Source organism: Drosophila kikkawai, chromosome 2R (genome assembly GCF_030179895.1).
Source record: "Drosophila kikkawai strain 14028-0561.14 chromosome 2R, DkikHiC1v2, whole genome shotgun sequence".
Taxonomy (NCBI): domain Eukaryota; kingdom Metazoa; phylum Arthropoda; class Insecta; order Diptera; family Drosophilidae; genus Drosophila; species Drosophila kikkawai.
Genome location: NC_091729.1, coordinates 16,130,157 through 16,147,529, shown reverse-complemented (window position 1 = coordinate 16,147,529; position 17,373 = coordinate 16,130,157). Strand labels below are relative to the sequence as shown.

The following is a 17,373-nucleotide window of genomic DNA, read 5'->3' as shown; positions in this document are numbered from 1 at the left end:
ACCCAACAAAAGCTAACCGGTTAGCTGGTCCTCGCAGCGAATGCTGTACTCCCTGGCCTCGTTGCAGCCCGGACTCTTGCTCCACACGCTGTCCGGACAGTATCGATAGAAGTGCCTATGGGCGCACAATCCGTACATCAGAGCCATGGAGGCACACTTCCCAGTGACGGGCATGCGGCGACGCCTGAGGGTCTTGATCATGAGCTGCTCCTGGGCGGAGCAGTTCCTGAAGCCCTCCACGTAGACCTGCACAAACTCATCGGTGGCCAGAATGGTTTTCATCATCTTTTCGATGTTGGGCATTAGCAAACTGGTGCCATTCAGAGCCTTTGCAGCCTGGAAAATGCACTCGAAGCTGCACTGTAAATATACATTCTGGATAAGTATAATCTTTGAGGTCATAATAACTAACTTACAGGTGTAATGTGTGCTCCATTGACCAAATACTGACCGCACTGGGAGTTGTAGCTGGAAAAGTCCAGATTAGGCAGCTTGCAGCAGTTTTTTAAAGCCTTTCAATCGAGGTTAATCTCTGTGTTTCTTTAATACTAATATTACTCACAGTTACTTCCGGCCTTTGGGCACAACTGTCATCCACAGCCGAAAGAGCTGGCACAGAAAGCAGAAGCCAAGTTAGCAGGTGAAGCATTGCGGGAACCTTCTGCTAGCCGTACAGTCACGCACATCCCATATATATACACAGCTCCAGCCGGAAGCCTCAATGACTTTTGGCTTGGCCCATTTAACCCGCACATCCCATGATGAAAATGGAATGCTCATTTTAAGTTTTATTACTGCAAATTGCAGGGATCACAGGTTTCGAATAGCAGCACGAGCACCACGTGATTGCCGCGCACTCGGGCAATTGAGGTTCTCCAATCGGGCCATCTCACATGACTCTGAGCCGGACCAACTGGACGATGGGCAGTTGTTGAAGACATACTTCTGGGTGCATATTCCGTAAAAAACAGCCACCGGTGAGCAGTAATCTGTTCCGCCGGAATGACGGGGTCTTCGATGCTTCATCATATCCTGCACGGTATCCGAACAGTTCATCATCCCATCTAGATAGGCCTCCACAAAGTCCTGGTTGTTGCCCAGCAGTGTCTCCAACATGGCACGCGTATTAGCGGAGTCTGGTAAAGAGTCCTTAAGGATATTGGTTGCATTGAAGATGCATTCATAAAGGCACTAAAAAAAAGGAAAAGGGAATGTTTCACAAAGTGTTTCTTTTAGGGGTTTAAGAAGTACCCACCGGTGATACTTTGGGAGATCCAGTTGGCATATATCTACCACATTGTTTTCTAAACTGCTCGAATCTTAATGTGGGATAAGAACAGCATCCTCTTACAGTCTGGATTAGCAAGAAAGAAAAATATTTATAAAATTTTGCTTAACCTCGGGGGGTTCTCTGAATAACTCACTTGAAAATCCTGACGGTGAGTGCAGTCCACATCCAGTGGTTTGGTGGCCACTGTGGCCACCAAAGAGCAGATCAGCAGAGCTTTGTTCCACGCCATTATTACAGTCAGTCTGAGCCTAGGCTGTGCCTAACCGCTTAATTTATAACTCTCGTTTCGAGGGGCGATCCACTAATTAATCGAGCAGATCGAACAGTTTAAGCGGCGGTCGCGTGAGTCAAATTGAGCAGTCATCGTGATCGGCTGGCGGTTTTTGGATTTCAGGGCGGCCAAAGTCCAACGATTCGTTCGATTGGGGGCTCGTCCAGAGCCAGACAGATGCAATTAAGCTGTCTGAATTGGATCAGCTTAAATGCAATCACTCCAACGATTAGGATCTCCAAAACCACGACACTAAAATGGAGCTAATCCCGAGCTGGGGACGCGATTTGATGATGATGATGACATGACACCCACTTATATGAAATTAATCAACCACCAAAGTGGTAAACAACCAGTTCGATAATACCAAGGACAGCAAACTGGAAAGCATAAATAAATATCCTCCCAACGGCATGCGTTTACTTGTTCCATTGCTCTTGTAGTTAATCCGGCGGTGGATTGCATTTTCTCCATCCACGAACACATGTGAGTGTAACAATTCACCTAGGCATTCCGGTATTATATGGTCAAGATCATCGCATGTCTTCGCTTTCCTCCAGAATTCCGTGGGACAGTTGTAGGCCACATGCGCCATGATGCACTGCGTATGGAGCATGGCGTCGGGCCGGCACTCGATGTCCAAGCCCAACTCTGTCTGCGTCTCGTTGGCATAACGCATCACAAAGTCGGTGTACTTGTTGCCCAATTCCTCACAATCTTCGTTGGCTTCCTTGAAGGCAGTACCATACCGGTGGAAGCCATTCAGCGGATTGTATAGGTTGGTGATCATAGTGTAGAGCTCCGGCTTCTTAATCTTGTTATTCTCATCGAAGAGCTTCCAGTGGTTGTACAGGCACTCGTAGCGACACTGAGAAAGACCCTCGGCTCAGTACTTAAAGCCCCTCAGCTTGGAGATACTTACAGCCCCAAAGTTATTCCAATAATCCGTGCAATTGGAGCCGACAAACAGAAACTTGTCCACCAAGGACACTCCGCAGCAGTAGGTAAGCCTCTCTAGGTCCAACATCTTTCGGCACTCCTTGTCTGGCATTGTGGTTGTGGTTGTGTTTTCACAAACGATCGAGGGAAGCCATAGAAGAGCCACAAATGACAGCCCAATTAAATACATTGGAAGTCTGCCTTTTTAAGACCGAGTATGAAAAATATATTTTGAATTATACAGAATTTTGTATTTTTGTTTGCCAAATGAAGTAAACTACTAAGCATATTATTCCCAGAGGCTTTAGTGGGTTAAGGTGTAATGTATTGGGTATCTAGCATGTCATCTCTCTGCTGGCCACATGCAAGCATACGAGTTTGAGTTGATTCATTTGCCTTTGGAAGCTTTAGCCATGCAGACGTGGCGTATACTCGTTATGCTTATTTTTCTGGAATTTGTGGTTCCCTACGAGGCAGCCAAGTGCAAGGCAGCTCCCAAATCTGTGCAGGTAATTCTATTATATCAATCCTGAAATCTATTTAAAATCTATTACAAATCCTCCCCAGAATGTACACATTTGCTGTTCTGCGCCCATGCCCAATTGGGGAGTCTACAATCGTGACTGTCATAATGCAGGCAGCCAAGCGAGCGTAGGTATTTAAAGTTATTTAATTCTAGGCCAATTAAACCCTCTCTAAATCTCATTTTTAGTGCCGCCTGGCCTGCATTTTTAATGCCAGCTCAGCTCTGCAGGGAACTCGCCTTGTCCAGAGCCAAGTTCGACCCATGCTGGAGCGTGCCTTTGCTAGCGAAGCCACTATCGAGGTCTACGAGTCCAACTTTGCCCGCTGCTCTTCGTTGGTCAGAAGCAAATACCAGGAGTTGGCCCCTTTAAGTCGTCAGAGTGATGCCTGTGACAGACACGCCCTCTTCTACAGCCTCTGCGCCTACGCCCGTCTGATATTCACCTGTCCGGAGAAGATGTGGCAGCGAAACAACAAGATGTGCCAGGAGGCCAAGACTTATGCTAGAACTTGCTCCTGGCCAGCACTAAAAATGTTTATGAAAAACACTTAGCAAATTCGAGGCATTTTATAAATATTATAAATGAAAGATGAAGTGATGTACAAAACCTACTTTAAAGATAATGTTGAATTCTGTACTATTTAAATTTTCTTTTATTAATCGGACGCCTAGTTATCAAATCGAGAACACTATACTGACATTTTTGATGGTAAGCTCTGCAGTTTCCCTTACCACCCTCCGCTTCGGCAATATAGTAACGCTTGGGTAAAGCCTCATATCGAGAGCTACTGGGACTGAACATTACATGAACCATACTGCCCAAGACTCCATTGATATCCGCCAGTTGATAGCTATTCGCCTCGCAAATCAGTCTTAACAAACAACTGTCGCCAGATCCCAAGCCGTGTCTGTATAAAAAGTATCTCCACTGATTAGAATATTAATTTAAATGAATAGCTCTTTACTCACAGTTCGAAGCGATCGCTGAGTATCTCGTAGAACCTGGAACGCGAAAGTAAAGACCTCTTTTCACGATCTCTGCCCACGGGTTCACCCATGCCATCTAAGGGAAATCCCTGAAAAAAGTCCTTGTAGTCTGAATCATCCTCCTCCTCCTCTGGCGGTGGCTTAGGTTTTGGTTTGTGCTTATGTTTGTGCTTGCGCTTGGGCTTAGTTTTCAATGGCTTCGTTGCAGCGCCAGGTTTGGGTTTGGTCTTCTTCCTTTTCTTGTTGCGATGGGGCCTGTGTTTGTGACCAGGAAGGTAGCCTTCATGTTCATCGTAGACGTCATCGTAAACGAAGTCATCAAACTGTTGATGGTCATGATTGCTCATTTCATCATAAGTGCCATTGCCATTTCTCTGGTAGAAAATATGTGATTAGCAGAGATTTTTTATTATTTTATTGTATAGAAAAATTCTTACCAAAAATGGTGGCTTTCTTTTCCAAGTCTTGGGCAGTTGGTAGGATACTTCAAAGTTGTAAGACAGAAAGCACTTCTCTTTGGCCAAGTCCAAAGGCAAGGCAAGGGCCACAAATAGCTAATGAAAAACATCAATAAGAAAACTTAAAAACATCAGTGTTTGAAATACTCACCGAAGATGCTCCTCCTGTATTCCAAACAAACTTCGCCTGAAGATTCTGGAACAAAGCAAAACCCAAAAGGATTTGGAGGTTTATAGAACCATCCATTGCATCGAACTTCTCTAATTCAACTGAGCAGCTAGATTTTGAAGAGGCAAAGTGAAAACCTTTTCTCTGCTACCCCAGGGAGTGATGATCCAATTAAGAATCTCTAGTTTCTAGCAGCGAAAGTTGCTAATTGATGAGCCAGTTAGAGGAATAAGGCCAAACGGTGGGTTCTTCTGTAGCAAAAGTTTTATATATTTTCGATCTATATTTTATTGCGTTCTATGTGCTTGAAGATCTCTTCAAATGGCTCCGATATAAGCTCCAACAGACTCTCACCACAACCTGGCTCGTAGTAGTGACAGTGGTCGTTATGGCCATCAAGTTCGGCTTGGTAATAACGCAAGGGAAGATCCTCAGACTCAGATGTGCTGGGACTGTAAAGGAGGTTAATGCATTATATGGAAGATATCTTTTTGGAAGCTGTCTTAATTTTACCTAAATAGAACATGTATTAAGCTGCCCAAAACGCCATTGAACTCATCTAGTTGGGCCGCATTGGACTCACAAATTAGGCGCAGTAGGCAAGACTCCCCTTGGAAACCACTCCTAGAAATTAGTTTAATTTATTATTTTAAAGATATATCTAGCAAATGGCAACCCACCTCTTTAGCTTATCTATAAATATGCGATAGATATTAGTGCGTGTAAGCAAAGATCGAACTTTACGCTCTTTAATGGGCACTTCTGTAGTCTCCACTTCCTCTTGGTACTCCTCCCCAGCCTCGATCTCTTCGGAAGTGCAATTCTGGCAGTCGGCTGACAATTTACGAGCTGAATCTGCCTCCGCATCCGTCTCTGTGTCATCTGCTACCACTTCCTCCGACTCAATGGGCCCATTTTGCTACAAAAAGAATCATGAGTAAATAACCAAATAATACTCCCATTCTCAACTGTATCTATTTGCTATTCGGCCGGCCTGTTAATTGTGCCATAAAAAGCGTGTTAATTGTCAACAAATGCGGCGTTTTATAGCCGAAAATGAAACTTACAAATATTGTCCATTTCTCCCAGTTTGTGGGCAAGTTGTAGTTGGCCTCAAAATTGTACGAAACAAACACATTTCGGTGGGGCAACTCAAGGGGAACGGCAATGGCGGCAAAGATCTAAGGTTAAGAAGGTACAGGAAGGTTTTTGGAATATAATAAAATATATTTCCAGAACTCACTCCATGGGTACTAGAAGCTGTAAAGGCCACAAAGGGGTTAACCGAATTCAGGAAAAGAGTTAATAGGAAAAGGCAAAGAAAGTAACCCACTAAATTCATTTTCTTTAAACTAAAAAGCACAATATATCTCCACGATGTTCAGCCGGCAACTGACTGGCAATTGAAGCTGAGTACTCGCAGCAAGTGCGTGGCTTTAGGAAAGCGAGTGATTGCTAATTGAATAAGTAAACCCCCCAGAAAGAAGCTGTTTCTTTGGTACTCCAGTTTTATTTTCTTCGCCGGCGACTTGCTATATCACTGAGCGCCTGTTCCAGTGGCACAGAAATCAGATCCAAGACGTTTTCTTCACAGTCTTTGGTATAGGCCGAGCAGTCCCTGTGCTCTCTTCCCTCAAATTCAGCCTGGTAATACTCATGCGGCAGGTGCTCATCCTTAGAGCTGCTGGGGCTGTTAAGATATAATTGTTTAGAAATGTTTATAAGTTTCTTATTATATTTAGAAACTCACCTGAATATAATGTGAACTAGGCTGCCCAAAAAACCATTAACATCACCCAGCTGGGAGGCATTTGTGTCGCATATCAGGCGCAGCAAACAGGCTTCGGCGGAAAAACCAGATCTGTAAGGGGATATATATCTTAAAAATTCTATATAACATATTAGGGACTAGCCAACCCACCTCCTTAACTTGTCCCGCAGCATGGCATAAAAAACTGAGCGACTCATCAGGGTCAAGCCACGCTTTTCACGCGATGCTGCCGCTTCAGAGGCATTCGCTGAGGTTGTAATATTCCCCTCCAATTTCCAATCTGTGCAATTCTGGCAATGCCTGCCCTGGGAATCACGTCCCGTGGTGGGATATGTGAGATAGCCATCCTGAAAGTCCTGGCCCATCTGAGAATTAGAGGAAAATAAATAATCCCTCTCTCAAACAAAAGACTCAAGACACGAATTCCGTGCAGCAAGACTCACCAAGATTGGCGGATATTTGTACACATGCTCCGGTTGATAGTAATTAAACTCGTAATTGTACGAAAGGAACACATTCCGATGCGTCAGGCCAATGGGCACCGAGATGGCCATGAAGATCTAGAAAACCAAAAGCAATTTAACAAAACACAGCACTTCATTGCTTGAATATTTAGAGTACCCCGAACTCGGAGTTGGTGGTATAATACAGAGAAGAACCACCCAACTTCCAGTTTATTATGATGGCACAAAGACAAAGCCAAGGGCTAAGGTTAAGTGTTCTGTACATATCCAATAGTAACTTATATTCGATGCTCGATGAACAGCGTTTGAAAACCAACTGGCGGAGCTCTCCGGCCAAAAGTCGACAAGAAAGGTGCGTGTCCACGAAGCTGTTAATTAAAACCAAGAATTGGAATCTGGGTCGTCCCGAAATTGGTTTAATGCAGTTCAAACTGTAAGCGCCTGATCGATCATCTATTTTATTGTCTTCTGCCATTTCGTCTGTCTATAGCTTCCAGCAAAACATCGTATAACGGCCTTGAGATCAGGTCCAAGACATTCTCCTCGCATTGGCTGGCGTACGACGAGCAGTCTCCATGCCGATGCCCATCCCACTCGGCCTGGTAGTAGTCGCTGGCCAGGTTCTCGTCATTCGAGCTGCTGGGTCTGCAAGAGGGAAGCCCTGTTAGATAGCTAAAAATATCTTCCGCTTTTATTAGTTAGCGCCTCTTGAGGTGTCTGAGCTTTCGTGATTTCATTAGCAGCCTGTGAAGAAAAGCTGTTGCCACCTACGTGAATAAGATATGCACTATGCTGCCCAGAAGTCCATTGATTTGGCCAAGGGTCGAGGCATTCGTTTCACAAATCAAGCGGAGAAGACAGGGCTCTCCAGGATAGCCGGTTCTAAAAGGGATTAGCTTTAACCATTTAAAATAGAAATATAAACCCTTACCTCTCCAATTTATCCTTAAGCATGATATAGAAATTAGTGCGACTCATGGCTGGTAAAGAGCGGCTAGGACGCAGTTTCCTTGAGCTAGAATAACCACCCAAGGCATCCACACCTCCTGTAGTGTTGTAGGTCAAGTAACCATCCTCCCAGTTGTCACCCATCTTAAGCAATCGGAATTTTTAATTTAAAATTTAATTATTTTCCCCTAAAAACTTACCAAAATAGGAGGATACTTGTAAATGTGCTCCGGCTGATAGTAATTAAATTCATAATTGTACGAAAGAAAGACATTGCGATTCTTCAGGCTAAGAGGCACGGATATGGCCATGAATATCTGCATTAAAGGATATCGGTAAGTTTTAAAATTAATAAAAACTATTCACATATTTACACCAAATTCAGAGTTAGTGTTATATATCAAAGTGGAGTCCACAAGGGGCCACTTTAGCATAGCCAGGAGAAGGACTAACTTAAGATCCATAGTTTACAAGAATTTCAAACCAACTGAAGCGCCCTGCGCCCAAGATTACATATTTTATAGAATTTCCAGCAGTGTTAATTTAAAGGCACGAGCTGGCTAACCGCAGTTGGCGAGATGCTCCCAAAATAACCGCAGCCGTGACTCCCCAGAAATAGACTTGGAAACAGAAAGCCGGTATCTACGAATTTGCAAATATTGTTTTATTCCAATGCGTTCCGCATATGCTTAGAACTTAGCCCTAATCTATAATTATGGTTCTTGAGGTGAGTGGCAGACGTTCGAGGTCGCCTCCGTTTGGCGTTTGCTACCTGGCCTTGCGCAGCTTTCGCTCCTTCCAAGTGACGAACTTGGCGTTGGCGGTGCGCAGCAGCTGGTTCATGTGCTGGGTCAGCGAGGAGCGCAGCGGCGAGAGCTCGTGCATGGCGCGATTCTGGAAGGGTAATAATAATAATAATAATTTAGTAAATAAATTCAACGGATTGTTCATTGTTCAACCTACTTCAAAGGGCACAAGTTTGGCCATTTTAAAGCGCTGCAGGGTCTCGTGCATGCGCTGCAACTTCGCCTCCAGCTCATCAGTAGTAGGTGGAAAGCAGCTCCAGAAGTGCTTCAGCAGTTCCGAAAGCGACAGATACAGATGGCGCAGCTCACGCTGGAAGTCACGGGGCACCAGCTCTGAAAGATAAAAGTGTGTGTTAATGTGACTCACAAACTGGAAAATGTAAAGAATCTTACGTCCTGCAGACTGCTCCTGGAAGCCACGCATCATTGAACCGCCAGGACTCAGCTCACCCAGCGCATTTACCGCCGCCTTGGAACAGATAATCGTCCGTTGTACGTTGCGATTGAGCCAGTTTTCCGAGTTGCGCACCAGCTTGTACTGCACCTCCTCTAGGCTCTGCGAGTCGTGGTGGTTATCGTATATACTGTTCTGGGTGGGACCATTGAGGTAGCGCTCCACCCTGGACAGCTCGAATTGTTTGGAACTGTGGGCCTTGTCTCCGTCGGCGCCCTCGTCATCCATTTCCATGACGGGATCACCGAGATCCTCGTAGTGAATCTTGTCGATCAGTCGTTGCTTTTTGATCTGCGGCTCGTCCGTGTCCACGTGATCGTTGGAACGCTTGGCGGCGTTAGCCGCTTCCATTGCCGTGGCCTTTCCATTGAGACCGTTCGTGTAGGCAGAGTGGGAAACCGGCCCATTGGCACTGTTTGTGCCATTGGTCACTGCGGGAGGGGCATTCACATTGGCACAGGTCTTGAGCACCATGATGGAATGCTGGTTGAACCGCTTGATCATGTTCTGGTGCACAATGTTGCCGCTGTTTACGACATTGCGGTCACCGGCCACGCTGCCGAAGCCCTCCTCCAAAGGAACATCCTCGAATTTCTTGAGGTCCAGCAGGGGATCGCCAGCCCCTTGCTGCACAGCCGCCTTCAAGGCCTGATCATCGATCTTGCCGCACTCCGTGAATATATCCTTTGTGCCAGCGGTGAGACGATCGCGGTGGAAGTAGTGCGACTGGAAAAACTTGGTCCAAAACTCTGACTCGGGCATCTTGGCGGGCACATTCTCCATGTGCTTGCGCTTGACGGCGGGATAGGTCTTGAAAATGCAGTGAATCACGTCGGCGGTGAGGTTGTACTTGAGGCCATTGCAGCCATCCGTTTGCGGCTTGATATCGGCCAGAAAGGCGCCAGAAACACCTGCAATCAAGCACAGAAAAGTGAGAAAAGAAAAAGATAGAGTTGATGCTAGACAGACCGATCTCCTGGGTCTTGCCCATCTTCTTCAGGGCATGCTCCTTGGCGTGCGTGGCCCAGAACTCGTCGCTGGTCAGCACTTTGGTGATCACAAGGTCCTTGTACATCTGCAACAGGTTGGGGTTCTCAACGAGTATACGGTTCTTGTCCTCCAGGTCCTTGTCCACCTTGCGCTTGAAGTTGGGCAGCAGCTGCTGCAGCAGCTCCTTGACCTTGTCGCGGTCGGCAAGCATAGCTGGCTGTCCCTGGCGGTTCACGAAGTGGAAGGTTGAAGTGTTACCGTCGTGCAGCACCACTTGAAGCTGCACCTTCGGCTTGCCCTCCGGCGAGATCTTTTGGGCTGTGCAGGAAAAGGAAGGTTACTTTAGCTGATTGGTGCGAGGACAGGGCAACACCCACTCTTGATGTCTGCATAACGGTGGGAGACCGTCACCGTGTCCCGATGCTCTGCCATCCAGGCCAGCCGTTCGTTCATCACGTAGAGGGTGCCGTCGCCCTTCTTGTACCGCACCTCGCCCATCTGGAGCAGCACATCCTCGCTGCTGGTGGTCATCGTGTGTCCTCCTCAGCTCAGCGGCGCTCAGCAGTCCCCGTTTCTGCAGTACCAGTAGCAATTCCACGGTCGCCGTCAGATCGCATTAGAGCCCCGCAAAAGCAAGAACCTGAGACGCCAGCAGTGGCCTGACACCTGAAAGAACGGAAGAGGCGGTCGTTGTAGCATCTTCGGTGGCGGAAAATGCGCTCTATGCGATGGAATTGACCCTGCCGGCGGAAATTCCGCGTCCAGCGGGCGCAAAAACGCACAATTCCACGATATTTCCACGATTTACTGAAAATGCATCACACCTCACCGCAGAATAGAGCCAGTGTGACAGCACAGCGATATGGAAATCTTACGTCGTCACGGTTATTTTTCCCTGCACTGCGCTGGTCACACTATGAAGGAATAACGAACTTATTTATTTGCCTTGAAAGGATTAAAACCGTAAGCGATTGACGAGATACCTGTAAATCGTTAATCTATTTTTAATTTTACTCATTCAGTGGTATAAAGAATTCCCAAAAAGCTTTTTACCTAAAGTAATATGTAAGGAAATCCGCCTGTTGCTTGAGGCAAACAGTGTGACCAAACCTGATGTTACTACTCATTTGGAACATAAAATACCGAATTTGTTTTAGATACTATATCCGGTAGAAATTTGGCGCCACCGAAAGCTTAATTTGAAATGCAATATGATTACATATTATACAAATAAATGCGTTTTACTGGTGTAAAAACATTTCAAAGTGGCTGTAATATACATATGTATGTGCAAAAGGTCTGTTTTCGCCTGCTTAAGCTTCGATTTTTATTTATTTAAAGGCAAGGAAACTTTATTTTCTCTTTTCTAGGAATGACTAAGAACCAAACGTTTATTATATCAACAAAACGAATTCGCTGATGAAAACTAATAAAGCTAAGAGCAATCTCAATTACCCTAATGAAAAACTGAAGAGGGGCTTTTGTTTATCTTTCAAGAAACTGAATTATTATGAGAGGGTCGCTCCATCGATTTCACTCCAAATCACCTAACTTTAAATTGAATAGGAATTATTATGAATAAAAAGTGGACTTTTCTACTCAAAATATTTCTATCATTTTAATATTGTATTTACAGCTAAACTATTTAATTCTAATTTCAGTGCTTGGTCCGCTCCAGTGTCCGTCCGCGATCGAGCAGCTCCCGGAAAGTCTTAATTTCGTGCCGCGGAATGCTCTCCCGGTACTTGGGCAGCATCAGGCCGTATATGAAGTCCAACTCCGTTTCCTCGTCGTGCCTTCCCTCCGGCAGCTTGGCCAGCAGGGCTCGTTGCTTGCAGACGAAGGTATCTATCGCCTCGGCGCTTCCCTGCTTCATCTCAAATATCTCCATGTACAGCTGATAGGAGGGCTTGGTGGGTGAAAAGTGGTCGCGGAGCAGCTGAAGAGCTTCCGGCCAGGTCTTGGCATCTCGCCTCACACCCTTCCACCAGATCACGGCGATGTTGTTGAACAGCAGGGGAAGGCCTTTCAGAGCATCCTTGTCGCTGATACCCTCTACCTCCTTGTAGGTCTCCACCGCGTTGATGAACTCGTCCACGGCATCGTGATCCCGCTGGCCACTGAATCGCACCGGGCAATTGCTGAAGCTCCCCTTGGAGAGCGGCTCCTCGTCTTTGATCGGTGCCAACGCTTTGATGGTTTCGATGAGTACGCGAAACTGTTCGTCGGACATCTGCGTCATTTTGTTTGGGTTTCTTCTTGTGTCTTGGTTCCCAGAAAAGTAAACAAAAGGCGGATGTGAGACCCACAACAAACCGAAACCCAATCTGTCGACAGAAGGGGAGCAACTGTGGCGACAAATTTTGCTCGTTCAGCGTTTTCGCTGCTTTATGAAATTAAACGCAAAAACCGTTCTCTCTTTTTGCCTGAAAGCTTTTTCGAATTTCGAAAAATAGCCCACGCTCTCTGAGAGGTTTTAATAAATTGTGTGAGCATGTTTTTGGACTGCTCCCGCCTCGCCTCTTTTGGGGGTTCACCCTTCTATCTTTATTTGGAATTTACACGAATTTTACCATCAGATATAGTGCCCTGATAACAGGTGGCATTCAAAATAAATGTATAATTATAAGCTAGATGGAAAATGTCATTGCTATAATTGATTGAATTAACCGAAATGATTTCTTTTAGGTTCAAACTGAGGTTTAATAGTTTGCTTCTTTTCCCTAAAAACTTGTTCATTAGGTCATCATTTTCATGACGTCATATTGTGAAAAAAATAAAAATAAACAAATTTACTTGGAACCAGCTATATGCTATATAAAAACATTTACTAAATTCTTGAAATTTCTGGGAATCAATAAGCTAAAGTTGATATTTTTCTATATTTATAAAATTAATCATATTAATGTTATGAGTAAAATAAAACATTGCTCTATCGATTTTTGTTCATAATTTTCCAATGAATAATAAGTTTTTATTATTACTTCTTTTAGAAAAAATATGTAAATAATGCTTTAACTTCTTTATTTTCATATAAAACATATTTCAACTTTCCCGGTTTACTTTATTCTTGATGAAAATAAAAATTTCTGAAAATTATAAGATATATCTAAATAAAAGAATAAGTGGTACTAATATTGATTGGCTTATAATTTAATCGCATGTTGAAATTAGCTATTACTCAGCCTGGTGGCAATTCAATTTCGCATGACATTGTAATTGCTCTAAAATTGAAAAGAACTACAGCCTGAAACTGCAATTGCTTGACAACAAACACCTAAATAATAATTTCCTTCTTTAAAAAATCGATGGAAACAACTTCTTTATCAGTATATGTTTATCAGTATTTGTTTATCAGTTTTTTTTGGCTATGTACCGGCTTTTGAAGAGTTATTATTATATTGCCAGCGATGATTCACAGCCGGAAAAACAACAACAAGCACAGGGAACGCACTCTCTTTGGCTGTGCCTCCCCAATCTGACGCTCCCCGCTCTTCATTAGCTTTTTCGAACTTCGATTTCACAACGACCGGGTATAAAAGGCCCACCATTCAGGAGAGCTCCTCAGTTCACTACAACCGGCCGCATTCGCTTCACAGGCTTTGCCCGCCGAAGACTGCAACTCAGCAAACCCAGAACAAACAACGTGTTACCCGCCAACTAAATCCACTCCAACCTCAAACGCACACACACACACACACAGCCATGGCCCAGACTATTCAGATGACCAACGAGCAGCTCCGCGAGCTGATCGAGGCTGTGCGGGCATCTGCCGTAAGCGCTGCCGGAACCGCAGCAGCCGCCGCCGGAGGAGCCGATGGCCCCAACTCGAAGACCAAGGGCAGCTTCTCGGCGTGCACACACCGCTTCGGCGGCACCCGCAGCTACGACGAGGTGGAGGAGTTCATCACCAACATTGTGACCTACAAGGAGCTGGAGAACATCAGCGATGAGAACGCCCTCAAGGGGCTCTCACTGCTCTTCTACGGCCTGGCCTCCACCTGGTGGCAGGGCGTCCGCAAGGAGGCCACCACCTGGAACGACGCCATCGCCCTCATCAGGGAGCATTTCTCGCCCACCAAGCCCGCCTACCAGGTCTACATGGAGTTCTTCGAGAAGAAGCAGGAGGACTTTGATCCCATCGACACATTTGTGGTCCACAAGCGCGCCCTACTGGCCCAGCTGCCCAACGGCCGTCACGACGAGGAGACGGAACTGGACCTGGCCTACGGCCTGCTGAACATCAAGTACCGCAAGCACATCTCCCGCCAGAGCGTCGCCACCTTCAAGGATCTGCTCGAACAGGGCAGGATCATTGAGCACAACAACCAGGAGGATGAGGATCTGGCGGCCAACTCGAAGAACGCCCGCGGCTCCCGACGCACCACCCGCTGCACCTACTGCAACTTCCGGGGTCACACCTTCGAGAACTGCCGCAAGCGGACTCGGGAGCAAGCCGAGAACGACGATTAAGTGGCCATACACACACCCCACCAAAGCGGAGAGAAGAGTTGTGGCCTTCTCTTCGTCATTATCATAGAACTTTTCGCAGCCACGCTGGCCGATCAACGCCAGAGAGAGCCCAACATCCGGAGGGAGTGGGAGCGGGAGCAGCAACATGTACGACGCCAACATCTGCAGCAGCAACAACAGCAGCAACATGTTCGACAGCGACAACCGCAGCTGATACAAACCACCCGCAAACGCACCTTCTACTTACTCACTGGCAACTGGCGCGCCGGTAAGCCTCGACTAGCTTCTGCCACCCACAAATCCACGCAGCTTCCACTACTACTCAACCTATTTTGGAAGCGGCTCCATCATCACACAACGCCACGCCGCCCTGCGGCTGACTTGGCACAGAACGCCAACTACCAGCCAGCAATTATTTTAATTGCACCATTGATTTTGAACTATTTGAACAAGCAATGCAACCGAGAATGTCAGGCGGGGGGCGGCTGAGGATCAGGCATTTCGTCCAGAAATTCGGGGACTCTCAATCTTTGACATCGAAATTCGTGGGCCCATAGGTGAGGTTTGTTGCTCGAGGCGAAAGCTTCGGGTGATTAAATCGCACACTGCCTGCGGATTTCATGTTCTTTGATTGAGTCCCCCGGATGGATGTTGTCTGATCTTCAGTCGCCCCCCTACCCTTGACCATTCTCACAACCGCCGCCTCCACCTTGTGCCGTTCAGCGGAAGATCAACGATTGGATGCCAGGAGCAGTGATCACTATATAATCAACAGTGTAGGGATTAACTTCTTCGGTGACCGTTTTCGGTGCATTTTTCGCCTGATTCGGGTCCTTTGTGAAGGTGGCAAAAAACCCCCCGCCTGACGACCGCCTGCTTAGATCCTTTTGTACGTGACATCGACAGCCTCGCGGAGTGGTGGCCCCCGGTTTCCGGTTGGAGCTTCGGCCCTTCCGGTTCCGGGAGCAGCTGCCTCGCGCGGTGTCTCTGGTGCGAGTGGAGCTACAGTGGGCGTGATTCGGGCAAAAACCTAAATTTCCTCGGAAATTTAAAAACCAAACAATTCAATTTTGACCTTTGTCAAAATACATCTGGAACACATCGCACTACGATGGCTCCCGATTCGCCATTCGTGCGGTTGGCACGTCAAAATTGTCACCCAATGGATTACGGGTGTAGGGCTGTATATCATTTCACCCCTGCGATCCTGTGACAAGCGTGAGGCACGCCAGCAAACCTCCACGTCGCGCCCCAAGGCGTGGCCACCCGGGGTTGAGACTCGTCACTGTCGCGCCCCTCCAGCCGTCACCGACTCTCTCCGCCCCCCCCACATGCAATCCGGCCTCCTTGCGCAGATGACATAGGCGCGTTAAGCCATCCGACCCGGGCACTCGAATACCGGACAATGGTGACCAGGCTTGTGAAGTGCGCCGTCAACAGGAGATTCGGCCACAGGCACAGCATGAGCTTCGCCCGCACTCCCCACGCCCCGAAACCAACTGTGGGGGCCTATTAATGACCGCAAGAGGCTGCGAGAAAGCAGAAAGCAATTAAACAAGAAAGACTGAACTCAGAAAACCATTAAACATCAACTCAAAACCACAAAAATCTTTGAAAATCTTTATTTATGGTTGGGGAAATGGTGGACATTCTTTTTCAGCTATTTTCTTTTCAGAATTTCCTAACGGCAAGCCAGAAAAATAGTACTAAATTCAATAGGCTTTGTTATTTAAATAAATACTTTAATTTAAAATAAAACAAGAAAGGAAGCTAACTTCGGCACGCCGAAGTTTGTATACCCTTGCAGATATTATTTCATGACATTTTACCTATACTTATTATGTTTACAGTTTGACAGTTACAGTTTTGCATTTCCAGCTTTACATTTTCCCTACATCTACCGATCGTTTATATGGCAGCTATATGATATAGTTGTTCGATTATTTTGAAATTTATACCAAAATTCTAGAATAATAAAATAAGCTTATATCCCGAAGTAGATGAAAATACGTTGAAAAACAACGAATCTATAATTTTTTTTCTATTAATTTCCCGATCGTTCCTATGGCAGCTATATGATATAGTCGTCCGATTTTCATAAAATTTTTACCAAAATTCCGAAATAATATAAAATGGCCATATCTAAAAAATGGTGCAAAAATGTTGAAAAACAGCAAAGTTATAATTTTGTTTCTAAAAATATATCGAACATTTGTATGGCAGCTATATGATATAGTCGTCCGATCCGGCCAGTTCCGACATATATAGCAGTGAGAGCATATAGAAGACTATATGCAAAGTTTCATTGAGATAGCTTTAAAACTGAGGGACTAGTTTGCGTAGAAACGGACAGACGGACAGACGGACATGGCTAGATCGACTCGGCTGTTGATGCTGATCAAGAATATATATACTTTATAGGGTCGGAAACGTCTCCTTCACTGCGTTGCAAACTTCTGACTGAAATTATAATACCCTGCAAGGGTATAACAAGGAAACTACCTTTAGGAAGTCTGAGATTGTATACCCTAAAGGCTTCCATTGGGACCAGTTAACTGAATTCAAAATCCTTCATAACAAAGGCAAAAATGCACTAATTTCCATTCGGAAAGATTTTCTATGCGAGTTTTTATTGGTTTAACGAATCTGCGTATAAAATTTAAAGTTTTAAAGAAATTAATTTTTTTTTCATTTTTGACAATTTTAATGATGTAACCCCTTATCAAATTTTGAAAAAATTGAATAAAAAAAAAATTATTTTTTCTATAATGTCAGTTCGACTCGGCTGTTGATACTGATCAAGAATATATATGATTTATAGGGTGG

The 17,373-nt window shown here is 45.5% G+C and overlaps 11 protein-coding genes across 12 annotated transcripts; 2 read left to right on the top strand and 9 right to left on the bottom strand.

Moving 5' to 3' along the window:
- Positions 1–12: 12 nt before the first annotated feature.
- On the bottom strand, positions 13–699 carry Obp50d (Odorant-binding protein 50d). The gene is made up of 3 exons (XM_017166753.2): positions 563–699; positions 417–512; positions 13–360 (listed from the first exon to the last, which is right to left on the bottom strand). Exons 1-3 carry the CDS (start codon positions 647–649, stop codon positions 13–15), a joined length of 531 nt encoding a protein of 176 aa, XP_017022242.1. The 5' UTR covers positions 650–699.
- A 69-nt stretch (positions 700–768) lies between these two features.
- On the bottom strand, positions 769–1,566 carry Obp50c (Odorant-binding protein 50c). The gene is made up of 3 exons (XM_017166782.3): positions 1,425–1,566; positions 1,256–1,354; positions 769–1,191 (listed from the first exon to the last, which is right to left on the bottom strand). The coding sequence occupies exons 1-3, from the start codon at positions 1,518–1,520 to the stop codon at positions 811–813; spliced, it is 576 nt and encodes a 191-aa protein (XP_017022271.1). The 5' UTR covers positions 1,521–1,566; the 3' UTR covers positions 769–810.
- A 321-nt stretch (positions 1,567–1,887) lies between these two features.
- On the bottom strand, positions 1,888–2,722 carry Obp50b (Odorant-binding protein 50b). The gene is made up of 2 exons (XM_017166780.3): positions 2,485–2,722; positions 1,888–2,430 (listed from the first exon to the last, which is right to left on the bottom strand). The coding sequence occupies exons 1-2, from the start codon at positions 2,689–2,691 to the stop codon at positions 1,888–1,890; spliced, it is 750 nt and encodes a 249-aa protein (XP_017022269.1). The 5' UTR covers positions 2,692–2,722.
- A 79-nt stretch (positions 2,723–2,801) lies between these two features.
- Positions 2,802–3,633, top strand: Obp50a (Odorant-binding protein 50a). Its single transcript, XM_017166781.3, has 3 exons — positions 2,802–3,010; positions 3,069–3,152; positions 3,214–3,633. Exons 1-3 carry the CDS (start codon positions 2,864–2,866, stop codon positions 3,577–3,579), a joined length of 597 nt encoding a protein of 198 aa, XP_017022270.1. The 5' UTR covers positions 2,802–2,863; the 3' UTR covers positions 3,580–3,633.
- Positions 3,634–3,664: 31 nt separating this feature from the next.
- Positions 3,665–4,719, bottom strand: LOC108074638 (uncharacterized). Its single transcript, XM_017166754.1, has 4 exons — positions 4,624–4,719; positions 4,452–4,568; positions 3,997–4,388; positions 3,665–3,935 (listed from the first exon to the last, which is right to left on the bottom strand). Exons 1-4 carry the CDS (start codon positions 4,717–4,719, stop codon positions 3,665–3,667), a joined length of 876 nt encoding a protein of 291 aa, XP_017022243.1.
- Positions 4,720–4,921: 202 nt separating this feature from the next.
- LOC108074680 (uncharacterized) lies at positions 4,922–5,983 on the bottom strand. The gene is made up of 5 exons (XM_017166800.2): positions 5,885–5,983; positions 5,709–5,822; positions 5,322–5,560; positions 5,155–5,265; positions 4,922–5,093 (listed from the first exon to the last, which is right to left on the bottom strand). Exons 1-5 carry the CDS (start codon positions 5,981–5,983, stop codon positions 4,922–4,924), a joined length of 735 nt encoding a protein of 244 aa, XP_017022289.1.
- A 167-nt stretch (positions 5,984–6,150) lies between these two features.
- On the bottom strand, positions 6,151–7,158 carry LOC108074681 (uncharacterized). The gene is made up of 5 exons (XM_017166801.2): positions 7,034–7,158; positions 6,856–6,972; positions 6,563–6,777; positions 6,392–6,502; positions 6,151–6,331 (listed from the first exon to the last, which is right to left on the bottom strand). The coding sequence occupies exons 1-5, from the start codon at positions 7,139–7,141 to the stop codon at positions 6,151–6,153; spliced, it is 732 nt and encodes a 243-aa protein (XP_017022290.1). The 5' UTR covers positions 7,142–7,158.
- Positions 7,159–7,334: 176 nt separating this feature from the next.
- On the bottom strand, positions 7,335–8,278 carry LOC108074639 (uncharacterized). Its single transcript, XM_017166755.2, has 5 exons — positions 8,199–8,278; positions 8,025–8,141; positions 7,808–7,968; positions 7,648–7,758; positions 7,335–7,521 (listed from the first exon to the last, which is right to left on the bottom strand). Exons 1-5 carry the CDS (start codon positions 8,256–8,258, stop codon positions 7,335–7,337), a joined length of 636 nt encoding a protein of 211 aa, XP_017022244.1. The 5' UTR covers positions 8,259–8,278.
- Positions 8,279–8,467: 189 nt separating this feature from the next.
- Positions 8,468–10,916, bottom strand: Tfb1 (transcription factor B1). Of its 2 annotated transcripts, none has more exons than XM_017166928.3 (6): positions 10,899–10,916; positions 10,452–10,740; positions 10,054–10,392; positions 9,024–9,995; positions 8,788–8,963; positions 8,468–8,718 (listed from the first exon to the last, which is right to left on the bottom strand). In XM_017166928.3, exons 2-6 carry the CDS (start codon positions 10,603–10,605, stop codon positions 8,593–8,595), a joined length of 1,767 nt encoding a protein of 588 aa, XP_017022417.1. In that variant the 5' UTR covers positions 10,606–10,740; positions 10,899–10,916; the 3' UTR covers positions 8,468–8,592. The 2 variants fall into 2 exon arrangements, with proteins under 2 accessions (XP_017022417.1, XP_017022418.1); XM_017166929.3 differs by lacking the exon at positions 10,899–10,916 and adding an exon at positions 10,857–10,873.
- A 749-nt stretch (positions 10,917–11,665) lies between these two features.
- On the bottom strand, positions 11,666–12,449 carry Arc2 (Activity-regulated cytoskeleton associated protein 2). Its single transcript, XM_017166786.3, has one exon. The coding sequence runs from the start codon at positions 12,314–12,316 to the stop codon at positions 11,732–11,734; it is 585 nt and encodes a 194-aa protein (XP_017022275.1). The 5' UTR covers positions 12,317–12,449; the 3' UTR covers positions 11,666–11,731.
- Positions 12,450–13,639: 1,190 nt separating this feature from the next.
- On the top strand, positions 13,640–16,155 carry Arc1 (Activity-regulated cytoskeleton associated protein 1). The gene has a single exon (XM_017166919.3). It carries the CDS (start codon positions 13,780–13,782, stop codon positions 14,545–14,547), a length of 768 nt encoding a protein of 255 aa, XP_017022408.1. The 5' UTR covers positions 13,640–13,779; the 3' UTR covers positions 14,548–16,155.
- Positions 16,156–17,373: the final 1,218 nt, after the last annotated feature.

What these genes read in the sequence shown, in the direction of transcription:
- Obp50d (XM_017166753.2), bottom strand. Translation starts at nt 649, where the DNA reads ATGCTTCACCTGCTAACTTGGCTTCTGCTTTCTGTGCCAGCTCTTTCG. An exon ending in CCCAAAGGCCGGAAGTAACT is followed by an intron (nt 513 to 562) that starts GTGAGTAATATT and finishes CTCGATTGAAAG; the next exon opens with GCTTTAAAAAACTGCTGCAA. An exon ending in ATGGAGCACACATTACACCT is followed by an intron (nt 361 to 416) that starts GTAAGTTAGTTA and finishes GTATATTTACAG; the next exon opens with TGCAGCTTCGAGTGCATTTT.
- Obp50c (XM_017166782.3), bottom strand. Translation starts at nt 1,520, where the DNA reads ATGGCGTGGAACAAAGCTCTGCTGATCTGCTCTTTGGTGGCCACAGTG. An exon ending in CTCACCGTCAGGATTTTCAA is followed by an intron (nt 1,355 to 1,424) that starts GTGAGTTATTCA and finishes TTGCTAATCCAG; the next exon opens with ACTGTAAGAGGATGCTGTTC. An exon ending in GATCTCCCAAAGTATCACCG is followed by an intron (nt 1,192 to 1,255) that starts GTGGGTACTTCT and finishes CCTTTTTTTTAG; the next exon opens with TGCCTTTATGAATGCATCTT.
- Obp50b (XM_017166780.3), bottom strand. Translation starts at nt 2,691, where the DNA reads ATGTATTTAATTGGGCTGTCATTTGTGGCTCTTCTATGGCTTCCCTCG. An exon ending in ATTGGAATAACTTTGGGGCT is followed by an intron (nt 2,431 to 2,484) that starts GTAAGTATCTCC and finishes GGTCTTTCTCAG; the next exon opens with TGTCGCTACGAGTGCCTGTA.
- Obp50a (XM_017166781.3), top strand. Translation starts at nt 2,864, where the DNA reads ATGCAAGCATACGAGTTTGAGTTGATTCATTTGCCTTTGGAAGCTTTA. An exon ending in CAGCTCCCAAATCTGTGCAG is followed by an intron (nt 3,011 to 3,068) that starts GTAATTCTATTA and finishes AATCCTCCCCAG; the next exon opens with AATGTACACATTTGCTGTTC. An exon ending in ATGCAGGCAGCCAAGCGAGC is followed by an intron (nt 3,153 to 3,213) that starts GTAGGTATTTAA and finishes TCTCATTTTTAG; the next exon opens with TGCCGCCTGGCCTGCATTTT.
- LOC108074638 (XM_017166754.1), bottom strand. Translation starts at nt 4,719, where the DNA reads ATGGATGGTTCTATAAACCTCCAAATCCTTTTGGGTTTTGCTTTGTTC. An exon ending in AAAGAAAGCCACCATTTTTG is followed by an intron (nt 4,389 to 4,451) that starts GTAAGAATTTTT and finishes ATTTTCTACCAG; the next exon opens with AGAAATGGCAATGGCACTTA. An exon ending in CTCAGCGATCGCTTCGAACT is followed by an intron (nt 3,936 to 3,996) that starts GTGAGTAAAGAG and finishes CTTTTTATACAG; the next exon opens with ACACGGCTTGGGATCTGGCG.
- LOC108074680 (XM_017166800.2), bottom strand. Translation starts at nt 5,983, where the DNA reads ATGAATTTAGTGGGTTACTTTCTTTGCCTTTTCCTATTAACTCTTTTC. An exon ending in CAGCTTCTAGTACCCATGGA is followed by an intron (nt 5,823 to 5,884) that starts GTGAGTTCTGGA and finishes TCTTAACCTTAG; the next exon opens with ATCTTTGCCGCCATTGCCGT. An exon ending in GGGAGAAATGGACAATATTT is followed by an intron (nt 5,561 to 5,708) that starts GTAAGTTTCATT and finishes TTCTTTTTGTAG; the next exon opens with CAAAATGGGCCCATTGAGTC.
- LOC108074681 (XM_017166801.2), bottom strand. Translation starts at nt 7,141, where the DNA reads ATGTACAGAACACTTAACCTTAGCCCTTGGCTTTGTCTTTGTGCCATC. An exon ending in CCACCAACTCCGAGTTCGGG is followed by an intron (nt 6,973 to 7,033) that starts GTACTCTAAATA and finishes TTGGTTTTCTAG; the next exon opens with ATCTTCATGGCCATCTCGGT. An exon ending in CTGCGGGACAAGTTAAGGAG is followed by an intron (nt 6,503 to 6,562) that starts GTGGGTTGGCTA and finishes ATCCCCTTACAG; the next exon opens with ATCTGGTTTTTCCGCCGAAG.
- LOC108074639 (XM_017166755.2), bottom strand. Translation starts at nt 8,258, where the DNA reads ATGCTAAAGTGGCCCCTTGTGGACTCCACTTTGATATATAACACTAAC. An exon ending in ACACTAACTCTGAATTTGGT is followed by an intron (nt 8,142 to 8,198) that starts GTAAATATGTGA and finishes CCTTTAATGCAG; the next exon opens with ATATTCATGGCCATATCCGT. An exon ending in CTTAAGGATAAATTGGAGAG is followed by an intron (nt 7,759 to 7,807) that starts GTAAGGGTTTAT and finishes AATCCCTTTTAG; the next exon opens with AACCGGCTATCCTGGAGAGC.
- Tfb1 (XM_017166928.3), bottom strand. Translation starts at nt 10,605, where the DNA reads ATGACCACCAGCAGCGAGGATGTGCTGCTCCAGATGGGCGAGGTGCGG. An exon ending in GGGCAAGACCCAGGAGATCG is followed by an intron (nt 9,996 to 10,053) that starts GTCTGTCTAGCA and finishes GCTTGATTGCAG; the next exon opens with GTGTTTCTGGCGCCTTTCTG. An exon ending in CCAAACTTGTGCCCTTTGAA is followed by an intron (nt 8,719 to 8,787) that starts GTAGGTTGAACA and finishes TTACCCTTCCAG; the next exon opens with AATCGCGCCATGCACGAGCT.
- Arc2 (XM_017166786.3), bottom strand. Translation starts at nt 12,316, where the DNA reads ATGACGCAGATGTCCGACGAACAGTTTCGCGTACTCATCGAAACCATC.
- Arc1 (XM_017166919.3), top strand. Translation starts at nt 13,780, where the DNA reads ATGGCCCAGACTATTCAGATGACCAACGAGCAGCTCCGCGAGCTGATC.